The sequence below is a fragment of the Camelus ferus genome, chromosome 32, assembly GCF_009834535.1.
Source record: "Camelus ferus isolate YT-003-E chromosome 32, BCGSAC_Cfer_1.0, whole genome shotgun sequence".
Taxonomy (NCBI): Eukaryota; Metazoa; Chordata; class Mammalia; order Artiodactyla; family Camelidae; genus Camelus; species Camelus ferus.
In genome coordinates, this window is record NC_045727.1 from 5,924,501 (window position 1) to 5,941,710 (window position 17,210).

A 17,210-nucleotide genomic window follows, 5' to 3' on the forward strand; every position below is an offset into this window, starting at 1 on the left:
AAAAAAAAAAAAAAAAAAAACCAAACCAAAAAAAAAAGGCAAACAAGTGATAAAAATGCTGATTGTGGCTTCCTTGCTCACTGGGTTAGAGAAGTGATCAAGTGTGAACGGAGTCTTGTATGAGAGGAGTGACTTAGCATTGGTGACTGTCCTTGCGAAGAACTGTGCGCCCCCGGGGCGAAGAAACCATGGTATTTCCATCCCAACCTTTGGCAAATTAATCCCAGCCCAGACCACCAGGTGGTTTCGGAGGCTGCTTGAGATGTGATTGCTCCTAACGAACCCCCCACGGGCCTTTTTAACGTGTCGATGTGTCTATTTCAGATGGAACAGGAAATGACCCGGTTACATCGGAGAGTGTCAGAGGTGGAGGCTGTGCTTAGTCAGAAGGAGGTGGAGCTGAAGGCCTCTGAGACTCAGAGATCCCTCCTGGAGCAGGACCTTGCTACCTACATCACAGAATGCAGTGTGAGCCTTCCCCAAAGTCCCCTTCCCTCGGAGGTGGCACTTCTGTTGTGTGTGTCTCATCCTGTTCCATGACAGCTTCATGAGGCACGTCACAGCTAGTGGCAGTGTGCAGAGAGGGAGGATGCCCGAGCGAGATGTGTGATCGGCAGAGTAGTTAGTGTGAGCCAGGCGTGAGGTCCCAGAGGAGAGAGGTTAGGCTCCAGGAGGTCCAGGGAGGCTGTGGAGCCTGGAGACGGGCACAGACGTCATGGCAGAGCCATGTCTCCTGTCCTAGCCTCCTTGGTCTTCGTCGTGTCTGACACAACCAGCCTCCGGAGCCGGACTCCCAAATCTTTAGTGTGAGCAAATGTGTTTTGAATCCGCCCCCAAATTAATTTTCCATTCCTTAGAGCCAGCGTAGCAGCAAGGAAACTCAGCCTTAAAAACCTAGACCCTCTGTCATTCTTTACCATGTGACTTTTTTTTGTCTTTTCTTTCCTTCACAAGAGTAGCCTGTCTTCTCCATTGTCTTCGTTAACAGTTTTCATTCAGGTGTTTCTTAACGTACCCAATTCAACAGTCTTACGAAGTCAAATCACATTTTTCTTCCTCCCCCCCTCCCGCACGGGAGAGGAAATCTATAGAACGTGGCTGATTAAGAATAACTTCTATGTTTCCATTCCAGATTTGGCTGCCTTTCAGTGGTGGGTGAACTTATTCAGCTATGTATTTCAGATATTTATTTCAGTGCCACTGAAGCGTTGAGGGAACCTTATGGATGAAAGGTGTCCAGGAAACGTAAGCCAGGAGGTGGAAATAGACTGCTTGGAGTCTTAAATGACACCTGGGCAGAGAATGAAGTCATTGCTACTTTGAAAGAGGGATCTATACTTGATGGTCCTCGAATAACCGATATTCCAGAAAAAGACTCTGTAGCCACCCCAGTGGTGGTTGAACGGCGAAGGGACCTTACTAGTTCTTAAGCCTGAAAGTACAAGTAAGTATGTGCTAGGGCAGGTAGGAGATAGGTGGACGCAGTTACAGCCGGGTCCGTAAGGTCAAGAGGCTTCAGATGACTTTTCTTGAACCAAGGGGTTTTACAGGATGAAAACTGGAATCAGTGACCAACCGGAAGTTGCTGACTTTGGTCCATCGACCGAAACCGCCTCGGCGTCTGCAAAGCAGCCAGCAGCTCCCTTAATGAATCTTTTCAAACAGAGCAGGATCCACAGGGCACCCCTATTAAAATTTTTGCTTTCTGCAGAGCTTAAAGCGAAGTTTGGAGCAAGCACGGATGGAGGTGTCCCAGGAGGACGACAAAGCACTGCAGCTTCTCCACGATATCAGAGAACAGAGCCGGAAGCTCCAAGAAATCAAAGAGCAGGTATGACCCCCTGGCCGGGAGCAGGGCAACAGCTCAAACCTCTCATTTCAGCAGAGGCATATTTGAGGGACAGAGAGAGGGAAGGTGGGGTGCCAGTGAGGACAGAGGTAGAGTTATGTATGTGGGTCACTTGGAACTTTTAGATTCCCCACTATTTATATAAATGGCAGAGTCCTCGTTCCAGTGCCTTTTGAAGGCTGTGCCCCACAATTGCCACTCTTTTCAACTAAAGGTGTAGGTTTAGAGCAAGGATGGGCAAAAAGCTGCCAGTGGGGACGAATCTGGCCAACCACCTGTTTTCCGTGGCCATGAGCTAAGAATGATTTTTGCATTTTTAAATGATTGGGGGGAAAACCCAAAAGAGGATTTCATGACGTGAAAATTACATGGAATTCAGATTTCAGTGTTTATAAATAAAGTTTTATTGGAACATAGCCACACCCATTTATTTACCTATTGCCCTGCCTGTGGCTGCAACCCAACAATGAGTAGCTGTGGCGGAGGCCACGTGACCTGCAAAGATGAAATTCCTTCCTATTTAGCCTTTTACCGAAAGAGTTTGCCAGTCTCTGCTTTAGACAATTAAAATTTTTTAAAATATATTTTTGTAGCTTTTCAGATGCACTTTCAGTGTTTGAGAGAAGCCAGGATCATTCATAATTTTACTTACGTAACGAAATATTTTGGGAGAAGAGTTTGAGCCATTAAGACCGAGTCAGAATTAACACAGCAAATCTGGCTACAGAAAGCCATCCCTTGTGTTTTCAGGGAAGAGAAACCAGACCTTTAAAAAGCCTACTCTTTTTTTCCCCCTCTCTAAAAGGGTTTTCTTTCTCAATGGTTCATTTTTATTTTGCTTCATTGTTTCCTTTTTAGCATGGGTTTTTTTTTTCATCCTTTGAAGAAACTGTAAATAGAAACTTTAATGAAGAGAATGCAACTGAGCAATTGGAGAGCTGAATTATCAGCTGCCAGGCAACTCTCATTCATTTCAGCAAATCTAATGGAAACAGTGATGGAAATGAACATTTTTGTCTCCGGGTAGTGCAAACTTAGCCATCTGGGTGGTGCTAAATGCAAGAAACTCCTCCAAATAATTTTGATTCATTAACTGTTCTTTAAAGAAAGAATTACTGTTTTGGGGGTTTTGTTGACATAATCTCATTATCACCTTAATATTTTTTTTTTAATGATTGGCTAATATCCTCTTTGATAAAAATGTTCTAAATAAACATGCATAGGAAATAGTGCAGTAGGGTTGTCAGGCTTCTGAACAACAATACTTTTTGAAGGTCACGCATAATAATTTGAAAAATCTGCTTTGACAGTTGACTCATTACCCCTTTTATCATAGTTTTCATCCTAAAAGTTTCGAGAGGTAGGCTTCTTTTTCACCCCTTATTCAACATGTTTGGAAATTTGCTCTTGGTGACATCCTGGGGAGATGAAAGCTGTGTTTGGCCACCAGAGGGAGCAGCTGGTGTCCGTGAAATTCCACAGAAGCAGAATTATCAGGGCATTTTGAAAAGGTATATATGCTGGTGGTTGAGTTCAAAGAAATCTCCTTTATGATTCATACCACAGTTGGCATCCATGTAGAGTTTTAGATTTAATGATTTCTGAAAGTTCCATTTCGGGGGAAGGAAACTTCTCCATTTCAGATTTTATTTCTCATCCCAAGAAGGATTTATTAAAATGACTTCTGGTAAGTTTGGTGAGAGCAGAATGTATGTAATCCAGGAAAAAGCGTTTGCTACTTTTCTTTACTTTTTGCTAGGAGTTTACTAGCAAACTCCTAGTGTTTGGTCTGTAGCCTGTTGGTTCCTCCCAGATTTGCCATTTATTCTCTACTCTTCCTCTCAAAGCAGATTCCTGTACCGCTATTTATTTTAAATAGTTGGCTTCTACGTAGCTACCCGCCATGGCGTATTTGGATTTGGTTTGAAACAAAAACACCTGGGAGTCTCACGTGATAGTCTGATTCAGGGGCTGTTAGTAGCAGTCGCTGATTCCCCTCCCCCCACCTCAGGAAGGGAGACAGAAGTCCAGGTGACATGGAAGGCGTTTGTGTTCCATGATTTCTGACTGAACAGGACCAGGTCTGATCCTTCCTTCCCACAAAATCCTGCAGCTCCATTCAGAAGAATGACTTGAGGCAGGACTCAGAAGTTGTCCATTCCCCATCCTGATTCTGTTCAACTGGGACACGCGGTCAAGTCCATGCTGAGATGCGGACAGCTCGCTCGCTCTCTCTCAGCCATCCTTGGAAACAGACCTGATTCTCTTCTCTCAGGTTTTTCCTGAATTAGGAATTTGGTTAGCTGTTGGATATATAGGATTTCCTTGACATGTCCAGTGTCACTAACAGTGGCTCAACAAATGAGGTAGAATTCTTTCTGATGCTTGTAGCAGGCTGGGTGCCCCAAAAGCTCAGATGCTGGCAGAGATGTTGCCTGATACTCACCTTTCTCCCCCCGGGTGCTGACAGCTCGAGGAAGAGAGATGTTGGCGGGGAGGAACTGCGCTGTGCCCTCGCTTTTGATGAAACGCAAAAATTATGTTCTCTTCTTGCCGACGTAAGTTTAATAAGTCAGAGAAGGGTACCCAAGGGTAAGAGGTGACCAAGCTTTCCCTCCACCTCTGCTTCCTCTACAGTTTGTGCCTGTGGGCAAGGCGGCTGCTACTTCTGATTTTTTAAACATTTAAAATCAGAAAAAAAAAGTTGAGCTTTTAGGTAAAAGATGCTGTTTTCATAGATAATGTTTTTGTCCTTATATGAATGTAGTTGTAAAACAGAATTTTTAATATATTTTTTTTAATGGAGGAAGGGGTCTAGGAAGGCCCAGAGCCGTGAAAGTCTTAGTAAGTCATAACGCAACCCTGGCTGAGGGGTCTAGAAAAACCCCAAATAGGGGATGTACCGTTCCACATATTTGTCTCATGTTCCACTTTGTGAGTTCAGGTAATTGTTGAGTAGGTTACAAAGACCTTTCAAAGCCCAGCACCACCTACTTAGTGTGCATTGTCCAGAAAACCTGGTACCCCGTGACTTGGAGGATTGACCTTCAATAACAGTACAGTTGGTCCTCGATATCCAGGGGTTCCATATCTATAGATTCAACCAACTGGATTGAATTTGGTCCTGGAACTAAATCCCGTGGATACCGAGGGATGACTGTGTGCTTTTGAGTAGAAGGGAGAAAATGAGACCATGCTCCACTCTGCTCATTCTTCCCCTTTCCCCTCTACCAGTCATACAGGGACAGATGTGCTTACATGAAAACCATCCATTTTCATAAGGACATCACCTCCACTTTAGTGTGCACTGGGGGGATTGCCTGTTACAATGGGATGAAGGATTTACTTTCTACTATTACTTAAAAAAAATCAATGACATTTTATTGCTTGAAAAGACAAATCCTTGCTCAGTTGATACCTCTTCATGGGAGAGTGGATCTTAGAGAAAAAATTCTTTTTTCTTTTCATTTTGTATCTCCTACCCACCCATCCTACCCCAGCTGCCTTGGATTGGATAACGTTGCTCATTCATAATCCTTATATGTATAAGCTTTGCTTTTACTAACAATATTTTCATGCTTTGCTCCCAAATTTTCAAAACCATTGCCCATTTCTTCTGGTAAATCCACTTCTGGAAAACCTCGATGCAGATGTTCAGTTTTGATTTTAGAAACTCACATTGGAAAAGGTTGGACTGTTTGGATCACTTTAAAGGCCTGGCTCAAAGGGAACAAGGTAATTCTTTCTTCGGAGTCTTTCTCACAAGTTATTTTGACCAGAGCCCGTGTTTTCTGACCTCTCCAAATTCCAGGGTGACTTACATTTCAAGAGCAATGTTAAGTTCATCATTCAGTTCGGGGCCCAGAAAAATTAATGGTGAGAAACTGACATGATGAGTTTCACCTTCCAAGATTCTCTCCACTGAGATTTCCAATGACCCCCCTGTGTCTCTGAAAGGTTAATTTTAAAACTCGCACCGTATCTAATTGTGTTAGGCGCACTTCTAAAGGACAGATCTATATAAATGATTACCCTTGGAGGAATGCTCCACGTAAGCAGATTATCCTGGTTGTTTAAAGCACCCCCCCTTTCAGCTCTCCCGTGTTAGAGGCCTTAAGGTTCTGTGCTGCTGGTACAGTGTTATTTGCTCAAAGGATCTTTCTGCATACAGGCACATGTATTCCAAACGGTGTTACTAGTGACGTGATCTTCATGAAAGCAGCTTAAAGACTGAACGTTCCTTCCTCCCTCCCCTTCCCCGTCTCTCTCCTCACCTCTTCTCTAGGTCTGTTCTCTGCCGATCGCTCCTCAGTGTGTGTGTGTGTCTTCCCTCTGGGGTCCACGTTTCTCTGTCTTCACGCCCTGTCTCTCCTCACCTTCCTTCCGTTGCCCACATCTTTAGGAGTACCAGGCTCAGGTTGAGGAAATGAGGCTGATGATGAACCAGCTGGAAGAGGACCTCGTTTCGGCCAGAAGACGGAGTGATCTCTACGAGTCAGAACTGAGAGAGTCCCGGCTGGCCGCCGAGGAGTTCAAGCGGAAGGCGACAGAGTGTCAGCATAAACTGATGAAGGTAGCCACCTCCCCGCCAGGAGGGTATCTTGTGAGGTGGAGTCATGGATGACCTAACACTAAAAAAGGGAATGCTAGCTTTGTGGGTGTGTGTTTGGAAAATGGTGGGGTGCCCTGCAAAGCTCCTGGTCTTAGAGATGATAACTTACATATTTATTCATTTTATCATCATCATCATGATTTTGGCCACAGAGACCAAAAAGGTACAGCGGGAGGTATTGTCTTGTAAGACTTTTAGGTTCCTGAGATTTCCCAATATGTTGTATCTTTTAAATTACAGGCTAAAGATCAAGGGAAGCCTGAAGTGGGAGAATATTCCAAACTGGAGAAGGTATTTTCCATTACTGGTGTATTTAGTAAATTTAGTCAACACTCTCCTAAATGTCACTCCTCATGGCCCGTCATTGGTTAAGAAGACACTTGCAATGAATAGAGAACACTCTTCCACCCTTATTTTGATGGTCAGTCTCCAGACGACCATCTTTAGCTTCAGCTATGCCTCTAAAAGCGATAAAAGGCACTTCATTTTTCTGTCATGCCTGCTCCCGGTAACATACAAACCTAGATACTTAGTAAAAACACAGGTGAAAATTCTCCCTGTTTTAAGATACCCAGTGACTTTGATTCTGTTTTTTGTCATCTGTGTGTCTGTTACTGGTTCTAGAGAAACAGTCCACATGGAGGTTTGCACTGGAACATTCACAGGCTTCTCTGATAGGCTTCTGTTCTTCCTCTCCATCAGTAGCTACTGGGATACAAAATAGAAAGACCCCACAGAAACCTCAAGAAAATAGGACTGTAATAAATGTAGCAGGTCCTTAACACTGATTTGCCTTTTGCTTTATTTCCTGGGATTTTAATTACAGATCAATGCTGAGCAGCAGCTCAAAATTCAGGAGCTCCAAGAGAAGCTGGAAAAGGTAAGCCCCCGGTGTTTTTTTTAGGGGGGATCTTACACCACCCCATCTCCAACTACTATTCCTTACCTTGTCCTGGAGCATGAAAGATCAAAGAAACAGAATTAGTCACCCTAAGCGCCTAGGAAAATGAAGGCGGAGTGAGCCATTACCTGAAAATACCAGAGTTCTGAAGATACTTTTTCCTTTTGAGATGTGTCAGCAGTGTGGTTGTGTTTTGTTTTTTTAAACCAAGCTTGGAGGGAGGGAAATAGCTCAGTGGTAGAGTGCATGCTTAGCATGCACGAGGTCCTGGGTTCAATCCCCAGTACCTCCATTAAAAATGAAAAACAAAACAAAACCAAGCTGTGTGAGACTCTGAAACCAAAGTTCTGATTGTATTAGGACAGAACCCAACAGGCCTGCTCCTCTCCCTTCAGGAGGCCAGGCTCGCCATTTTGCACATTTGTGAGAGAAGCCTGTGTCATTCATGACCCAGACTGCTTTCAGTCAGAAACGACCATGTTCCTGTGCCTTGGAAGGCTGGAGGAGGCCAGAGTGCTCGGGTGGCTGGGGTTGGTTGACAGCATCCTGTTTCTGCTAATGGCCCTTCCTTTAGGTGAACACAAGAAATGCTCAAGAAAGGACCAGAATGAATGTGGTTCTGACACGTGCCTTTCACGCCGAGAATGTTTGTGAATGTGTTTACTAGGGCCCTTCTTCCTCCTCCTTTTTAAAAAAATTGTTATTAAAAACATACAGCATTAAATGTACTATTTTAATCATTTTGAGAGTCCGGTTCCTTAGTGTTAGGTGTGTTCCTCTTGTGGGAGAGTAGATCTCTAGAACTTTTTCATCTTGTAAAACTGAAACTCCTTGCTAGACACCACTATCTCCTCCCTCCTTCCCAACCCTTGGTAACCACCTTTCTACTTTGTTTCTGTGATTTTGACTGCTTCGGGTACTTCCTATGGGTAGAATGATGCAGTGTTTGTCCTTTTGCGATTGGCTTATTTCACTTAGCATGATGTCTTTGAGGTTCATCCACGTTGTAGCATGTAGCGGGATTTCCTTTTTAGAGGCTGCATAATATTCCTTTGCCTGTATGTTCCTCATTTTCTGTATCCATTCATCTGTTGCTTTCTCATACAGTCTTGAGGTCACTGCTGGAAGCCTGGATCTCCGTCTTTCAGCCAGAAGTTTGTGTGAAGGTTCATGTCTCCATCTAGAACCAGGCTCTCCTGTAAAAGTGGGAAGTCGCCCACACATCTCAGCCACAGATATAATTTAAAATTTTCCAGTAGACATGTTAAAAAGTGAAAAAGAAACAGGGGAAATTATCTGAATGATACAGTTTATTTAATCCAGTGTATCCAAAAATATCACTGCCATGTGTATGGATATTAAAACATTTTTAAAATGTGTTAAACTTAAGTTAAAATTAAAAATTAATTTCCCAGCCACACCAGCCACATTTCAGGTGCTCACCAGGCACATGTGATGATTGGCTCCCATGTTGGATGGTGCTGGTCTTGCAGCTGGAGTTCCCTTGCAGGTTTCACTTTTTAAAATTATAGTTTAAAGCAAAGGAGTATGAGCTTGTTGGTTTCTTACACTCATATCGTTACTGTGATGCTAGAAGAGATGCAGTATAGTTAAGATGCCAAGAAAAATTAACCTCAAAAGCGTTCACTGTTTGGGAGAGTATAGCTCAGTGGTAGATGTGTGCTTGCCATGCACAAGGTCCTGGGCTCAATCCCTGGTCCCTCCATTAACAAAAAAAAAATAAATAAACCGAATCCCCCCCCCCCCAAAAAAAAGTTAGCAAAAAAAATTTTTTTTAAAAAGTAAAGTATATTGGAGGATTATATAGGTTAGAAAAGGGGGGGTTGCTGTTTTTTTTTTTAAACCTGAATTTATGAGCCACCATGAACACTGGTAATTGTGCCCTTTGATAGGCATTTATTTGAAAAAAAATTTTTTAGTTTTGATCTTGTTTTCATATGAAAGTTGATAGTAAGATTCCCCATAGGAAAATAGCAAATGAGATGATTAAGGAGAAAGTTAATGCTTCGAGGTAAATACACTAATACCTGGACAGATAAATCCTACACCTTTTTGCTCACATTTATTATGTTGTATTGAATCTAAGGTGCTAATGATTGTCTGATGCACTACTATCTTATGTGCCCCAAGAAAGAAAAACAGTCAATTTTAATTGCAGGATGCATTCAAAATTCAGTGGTGTTGAAAATATATATATATACGTTTAAGTTAAGTGTACCTTAGAACAGGTGAAATACAGAATAAGATGAACGTTTATATGTTTCAGAAAACAGATATAATGTATCTCCACCTCAGTGTGACCTGAGCTTTTTCTGTTTATAGGAGACGTTCCCCATCTTTTCCCACGAGTAACTGTGGCCATCTCTCATCTGCTGCTTCTCCTTTCAGGCTGTCAAAGCCAGCACAGAGGCCACCGAGCTGCTGCAGAACATCCGCCAGGCCAAGGAGCGGGCCGAGCGTGAGCTGGAGAAGCTGCAGAACCGTGAGGACTCTTCCGAAGGCATCAAAAAGAAGCTGGTGGAAGCCGAGGTGAGCAGGGGACCTCCAGCCCCCGGCAGGACGGACCCTGGTCCTGGTGTGGCTGGCCTTTGGCTGTGCCGAGAGGGCAAGAAACCACGGAACCACCCTGGCTTGTGTCTGACCAAACCGCATTCCTTTCCGCCAATCCCTCTGAAACCTGAGAGGCTTGGCGACATTCTCCCCAAAGGGGAGAGAGATTTGTCACAGCAGCTCCGAGCAGAAAGATGTTTTGATGAAAACCTTTCCTTCCTGTTTGTTTTCCTCTGACTGGCTCACTCGTGGGAGGATTCTTGTTGGTCTGGATGAGCTGGAACGCCACCCCTGAGATTTCCTTTTTCCTCCTCCGTATCTCTTTTCTCCTGGCCTTTGCCCCCGCAGTGCTAATAACATATTAATTGTCAGGGCTCCAGCTGTGACCTGCGTGTGTTGACAACTCCCAGATCTGTATTTTTGGGCCTCTTCCTCCAATTCTTTGTTGTTGTTGTTGTTGTTGAAACCAGTTACACAATTATACAGGCACACACACGAGTGTCTTCTCGTAAAACACTTAGAACTGAAGAATAGTGAATAAAAACTGACGTCTCCCCTTGACTCCTTTCCGCCCGCCCCAACACCTTGGCGGTCGTTCTGCAGAACGGATGTGCTGTAGTTGACTTAACCGTCTCCCTGTCCTGGGCCTCCTGATTTTCCGTATCACAGTGTTGGCGTGGACCCTCCTTGGCCACGTCTCTTTGGGGCCACCCTCCCCAGCGATCTGGGCAGTGTTTCCCACGGCTCCCCTGACATCTTGATGGGGTGTCTGAACAGTGCCTCAGATCTAGAATTAACTCAGCATCTTCCCCCCCGAGTCTGGGTGGCCTCCTCAATTTCCTCATGCTGATCAGGGCCACTGTCATTCATCTGGTCCCCCACTCCCCACCGCCTCCCACCCTGGCTCAAAACCTTGACATCATTTGCCTCCCCTTGGGCCCTGCATTCAGCAAGTCGCTCAGCCCTATAAATCTATACACATTGTCTCTCCCCGCTCAGCCCCTGCTGCCCATTCCTGGAGGCCTCTCCTGCAGCCCAGGCCCTCTTCCTCTCAGCTGAGCAGATGTCATAATTTCTTGGCTTTCTGCTTCTAGTCTCACCTTCCTCTGAATGACCTCAGACAACGTCAGATGCTCAGATTTACAACATAAGGCTCCTCAGAGCCCCCTGCCCCACCCTACGCCTTTCAGGGCTTCCCTCTGTCTCAGGTGCGCCCCTGAGCCTCGTAGATACATGTGACTCTCTCACCCGCACATGCGCCCCCCTCCCCTTTGCTCCTGCTCCTTGGGTGCACCTGATGCTGCAGCCACTGTACCTTCCAACTGGGGCCTAAACCCGGCTCTCAACCACCTCCACGTTTCTGCGAATACTCCCGCCATGTTTGAAAGGCCTTCCCCCACCTCTCCTGCCCTTTCCGCTCCAGCCCGCTCTATCCCCACCCTCTCCAGAGCTCACATCTCGGTGACTCCTCCCCTCACCCATTCAGTGAAAAGGCCCCTCTCCTGCCTACAACGTCCCATCCCACCGCCCTCTAGACCCATTTGCTTCACGGCTCTTCCCCCTCTTAATCTATATTATGTTTATATGTGTTTATCTTATCTTTCCCAAGGGCAGGAATTCTGTCGGCTTCCCCTTTGTATCTTCCGTGATGCCTAGTGTGGTACTTTGCAGATAGTAGGCGCTTGGTAAATATTTGAATGAATGAATGCACTCTTGTAACCTACAACACGCAAGTACGACTCGAATGACAAAACCCGATTCTCTTCGCTGTCGTTTCGGGCGCCCGAGACTTCTCTTCCCGCCTCGAGTGTACGCTTCTCGAGGGCCCTCTCCCTCGGTGCGGGCGCTGTGCCCGTAGAGCGGTTTACTCCATTAAAACTCTCTGATTGATTCACGATCTGCAGGAACGCCGCCACTCTCTGGAGAACAAGGTAAAGAGGCTAGAGACCATGGAGCGTAGAGAAAACAGACTGAAGGATGACATCCAGACAAAATCCCAACAGATCCAGCAGATGGCTGATAAAATTCTGGTGAGCAGGAACCAAAGTGGGGAAGTTGCAAGCTAACAGGTTAGAGGTTGCAGAGGGAAGGGGGTCCAAAGGAGAATCAACCACCATCACAGGGGAGGTGATCGCCAAGCAGGTGAACCAGGAGAGGTGGCTTTAGTGGGCGCCACATCAGAGACTAGTGTGAATAACCAAAGGTTGGACATTCCAGCACTGGTAACAGATCCAACAGTATGGTTTTTTTTTTTTTTTTTCTGCTCTATTTGCTACTGCCTGACTTCTTTTTAGCATGAACGTGCACGCTCTGTCATTTCCGATACATTTTTACAGGAGCATTTACTTACTTCTATCAGCAGAGTTTTGTATGGCCGTTAACTTCGCAAATGCCCGTTTAAAAAGGTGTGGGATTCAGACCTTTAAGACCAACACCCGGATTCTTGCTTCTGCCGAAGGAAGAAATTAGTCACGCAGACTTGTTTTTCTCGGAGTAGTATTTGTCAGAGAGCCCTGTTCACCCACTCACTTTCTCTGCTACAGTTGGTTATTATTACTATTATTTTCCATTCCCTTACATGTAGCAGATCCTTTTTTTTTAGGTTTGTCATCACGATGGTTCTGTTTCCGGCTCTGATGACCAAACTAACTTAACCAAGGAAGGCTCGGGTGGTACCTAGAGATGTGTTGGAGTTTTGCCCCTGCCAGGGTGGAAGGCGGGTGAACCTTTAAAGGACTGTCCTTGGATTTCAGTCCCAAAGCCAGGAATGTGATACCGTTTTTGGAGCCTGTCCATAGGAGTAGTTGCTGTTCTCCACTAGAAAGGGGCAAGGTGGTGAGCAGGTCACTTTGCATCTCCCCCCCCCCGCCTTCTCTCTCTCTGCATCACTTCTGGGAAATGAGTCACCAGCAACTATATGAGCTCAAGAATGACTGACTTAGAGGCTTATGCTTAATACCAAAAACAAAAACAAAAAACACCACCCCTTCAAAACTTTACATTTCTGTGTTTGTATATATTGATGAACATACGGATATTCTTGAACAAAGAGGTGGAAAGAAAAATTGGTTAAATAGCGTTGCTTTGACACGTCGTCTTCACATATACGTCTGCACACAAGGGCCAATGTGACTGTTAAGTCTACTTTTTCTGTTCTCTTGTTCCGTCATCAAAGTTTCTCTTGGCAATTGTCAAGTGTGTGAATTTTAACGTGAGTAAAATTAATTCCCACCGAGATTCCACCACTGCCACCCCTTGCTTGGTGCAAACGACGTGGTTGAGTCTCTCGTGGTTGCAAAGTGTTTCTCTGTTTAATGGTGATGTGTTCATTCATTCATTCAACAAATATTTAATGAGCTTCTACTATGTGCCAGGCACTGTTCTAGGAGCTGGAACTATAGCAGCGAACAACAGTGTTTGCCTAACAGGACTGAAGAGTCCAGTCCAACACATATACAAAAGATAACGTTTAAAAAAAAAAATGACAACAACAACAAAAAATGCCAAACTGCTAAGAAGTCAGATTTCAGAATGTCTGCTTTTTCCAGAGGTTCACTTGCAATTAAAATGTGGGAGTGTAGAGTTCTGCATTCCTGGATTGTATGTTGTAAAGTACCATTCATAGGTAGACCAGAAATTCGGTCTTCAAGGTTGTCAAGTCTCAGGTATCTGAGTTTTCGACTTATTATTTGATTGATTTCCATTCCTGTGCTACCTTAGGAGGACTGAAACTAAGAAAAGATTTTTATCAAGTGATTTCTAACATAAAGGAAAAGTACACAGATTTCGTTGTCCGAATGTGTCTTGCCACCTGCCCGAATATCTTTGTGTTTGTGACTTCATTTATCAGAAGGTGCCTTTTGCTCAAGAACCTTGTGCTTTAAGCTGTGAAGTATATGGGACACAGGCAAAGAGGGGTCCTTAATACCGTTACATAATGATGATGCTTGGAAACAGATCCCAAGATGTTATTTGCATTAAAATATTTGCTATTATGATAAGAACTTTCAAAACAGATAATTGGGGTCCTCGTTACAGCAGTCTTTTGCTTTAATAAAAGAATTCTTTTCTAGGAACCCTTTAATACACAAAAAGCCCTTAAAGTATGTTTTTATTTATTGAAGTTCTGTTTACATTCAACTTTTCAAGATCACATCTGTCAGATTGCAATGGATCCTGTGCACCTGGTCTTAAAATTGAACACTTTACTGGACCCCAAAGCAAAGTCAATGCTTGCAGACTTCAGATTTTCAAAGGCTTAATCAGTAACATTTTATGTTGTGTGAATCTGAAAGTATTTTTTCCACATTTTATGGTCGTATCCGGTATAATTTCATCATTCTTCAAAATTCTCATAATTACTCCCATTTCAAAGAGAAATTTCCTGATAGTGTGAAGAGATGAAAACTTGGAGTAGTGACTTTTGATATTAGTAATTAACTAATGGGTCCAGATTCATGAGAATTAATGTAGTTGCAGATATCTGCATTTGGAGAATGTTTCAGTTAGTTGAATGTTGTGTTTTATAAGATCAGTTTATAATACGTTGACAAATGAATTGGTATAATTTTCAAATGAATCACAATTTAAAAACAGTTTAAAAGCAGAAATCTTAATAAAAGAATGAAGAGAATGTTGAATTTGAGCTATTTCTATATATACACACACACACATATTTATGTTATTTTTAGTGAATTTTATGTTCTGCTTTGTGCCCATTAGCATTGTATCATATAAACATGACATGGTATGAACATCTCCAAATACTCACATCCTCCATATAACCTGTCTGTTAAAGGAATCGTTCAAAACTCCAAGTGTTTGAATCATTACATTAGTTTTCCTTCTTAGCTAGGGTTCTTGAGCAATCATTTTGTTAATGAGGAAGATACAAAATAATTTTTTGATCATCATACATTAACTTTAAACCTCAAACAAGTGGAAATTACTTTTCCTCATTCAAGCCTGCCATAGCAGCGAGAACAGCCTGAGGTTCAAGACCGTGGTCAGGGGCTTTGTGCTGTACTGAATTTTCACACTGTGTTGCCTTGTGAAGTCGTACTTCTCTAGGCAGAGATGAAGAGCTGCCTTTGTTTGACCTGTCCCACTGGCAGAGTTCTGATCCCAGCCCGCCAGTGTTGCATGTCTGTGTGTGAATACTTGGACTTGGAAAACCCAGGGCCAAGGCTCAGGGGTGGTTTCCTTTCCAAAGGCCGTGAGGGCTAGTAATGAAGAAACGGATGCCTGTTACCTGTGGTGCCTGTGCCAGAGTCGTGTTTCCTGTGAATGTCTAATGTGCGTTGGCTCCGTCCTTCCCTTGTACCCTTGACCGACTGTTCTTGTGTGTCTGTAGGAGCTGGAGGAGAAGCACCGGGAAGCCCAGGTCTCAGCCCAGCACCTGGAGGTGCACCTGAAGCAGAAAGAACAGCACTACGAGGAAAAAATCAAAGTAAAGAAAAACGTTCTAATCTTTCCTGGCATTCCTCCTGGAGCACCACATAGCTCCTCTCCCTTTCTGGGCACTTTGGGCCACTTCTTGCTAGAACAAAGGAGTGTCTGGGGTAACTGCTGTCCTTAGGTCATGGTGGGAGGTCTGGGGATGTTATCCATGGGTTTGGGTAGCAGAAGTTCAAAAAATTTATTTAAAAAATTTGGTCGTCATGTATCCCAGCTCCATCTTTAAAATGATTTTTGACCCATGGTCCTTCAGTCCATGAGTGTCTATAATTTAGATCTAGACAGATTCGCCACTTTCTTTGCTTTTAATTTCCTTCCTGCACCTCAAACCTGGGATAATTTTCCTTTTGTTCAAATTACATCCTTGAGGACTTTGTTAAGTGAAAATCTCCTGGAGCCAAACTCTCTGTTTTGGGTGTCTGAAAATGTCTTTATTTCACCCTCATTCTTGAACGATGTTTTGACTGGGGAGAGAATTCTAGGTTGGCACTTATTTCTTATAAAACTCTTTGAAGGTATCATTCCATTGATGTTTGGCTTTTATTGTTTCTATTGATGGTCAGCTGTCAGTCTAACTTGCTTTCTTTGAAGCCATCTTTCTTTTCTCTTTGGCTGCTTTTCAAACTTTACTTTGTCTTTAGCTTGTTAAAGATTTACTGTGATATGTCTAGATGTGAATTTATTTTTATTTATCCTTCTTGAATTTGACCGGACTTTTGAATATATTGGGTTTTTAAAAAATCAATTCCAGAAAATTACTGGTTGTTCTATCTTTTCTTCCCTGTTTCCTTCCCTAATGAGAATTTGGTTAGGCATGTGTTAGATTTTCACCAATCTTTTTTTTTTTTTCCATTTCCTTATCTGTTGGTACTACACGCTGGTTAAGTTCTGAATGATTTTCCAGTATACTAATTCTTACCTGTCTAATCTGCTGTTAAACCTATCCATTGAGTTTCAGATTTTAGTTATTGTGTTTCTTTTTTTTTTATTGTGTTTATTTCTTGGCATTCTGTTTGGTTCTTTCCCAAGTTTACTTAAGATTATTTAAGACAGTAACTTTCTATTCCCTGTATTCATTTGAAGCTTGTCTTCTGCTTCTTTAAACACATTAGTGTAGATGTTTTATGATCTGTACCTGATAATTCCCGAAGGTCTGTTTCTCCTCTGTTGTTTCTATTGGCTCTTTTTCATGATGTCTGTCTTTTTTGTGTGCCTGGTCAACTGCTCATTTTCCTTGGATGATGATGATGATGATGATGATGATGATGATGATGATTATTATTATTTACTTTTTTAAAAATTGAGTTACAGTCAGTTTACAATGTTGTGTCAATTTCCAGAGTAGAGCACAATTTTTCAGTTATACATGAACATACATATATTCACTGTTGCATTCTTTTTCACTGTGTGCTACCACAAGATCTTGTATATATTTCCCTATGTTCTTTGGAACACTATTAATGGAAATTCTTTGAGGCCTTGAATGAAAATGTGTGCCCACCTTGGAAGGTGGCCCTGGGCTCTGATTTCTCTGTCTTCTTACCCTTTGAGGCAATCAAAAATGGGGATGGGGAGGGTATAGCTCAGTGGTAGAGTGCGTGCTTAGCATGCATGAGGTCCTGGGTCCAATCCCCAGTACCTCCATTTAAAAAAAATTATAAATAAATATAATTACAACCCCCAAAAATTAAATGAAAAAAAAGTGAAATTAAAGTTTATTTGGTTCAACAAATGCCTCAAGTTCAAAACAGCTTTGTGCCTTTTCTTACCTCTCTGGGTTTCTACTTTCACTTAGATTTTAGCCTGTAATTTCTTAATCT

General features: G+C 43.1%; 1 protein-coding gene across 1 annotated transcript in view; it reads left to right on the forward strand.

Moving 5' to 3' along the window:
* The window catches only part of CIT (citron rho-interacting serine/threonine kinase), a 147,982-nt gene that overhangs the window by 74,918 nt on the left and 55,854 nt on the right, over nucleotides 1–17,210 (forward strand). The window contains 8 exon segments of the mRNA XM_006192696.3: nucleotides 325–468; nucleotides 1,712–1,831; nucleotides 6,252–6,422; nucleotides 6,702–6,752; nucleotides 7,288–7,341; nucleotides 9,772–9,912; nucleotides 11,838–11,963; nucleotides 15,287–15,382. Coding sequence (XP_006192758.2) covers nucleotides 325–468; nucleotides 1,712–1,831; nucleotides 6,252–6,422; nucleotides 6,702–6,752; nucleotides 7,288–7,341; nucleotides 9,772–9,912; nucleotides 11,838–11,963; nucleotides 15,287–15,382 — 903 coding nt within the window.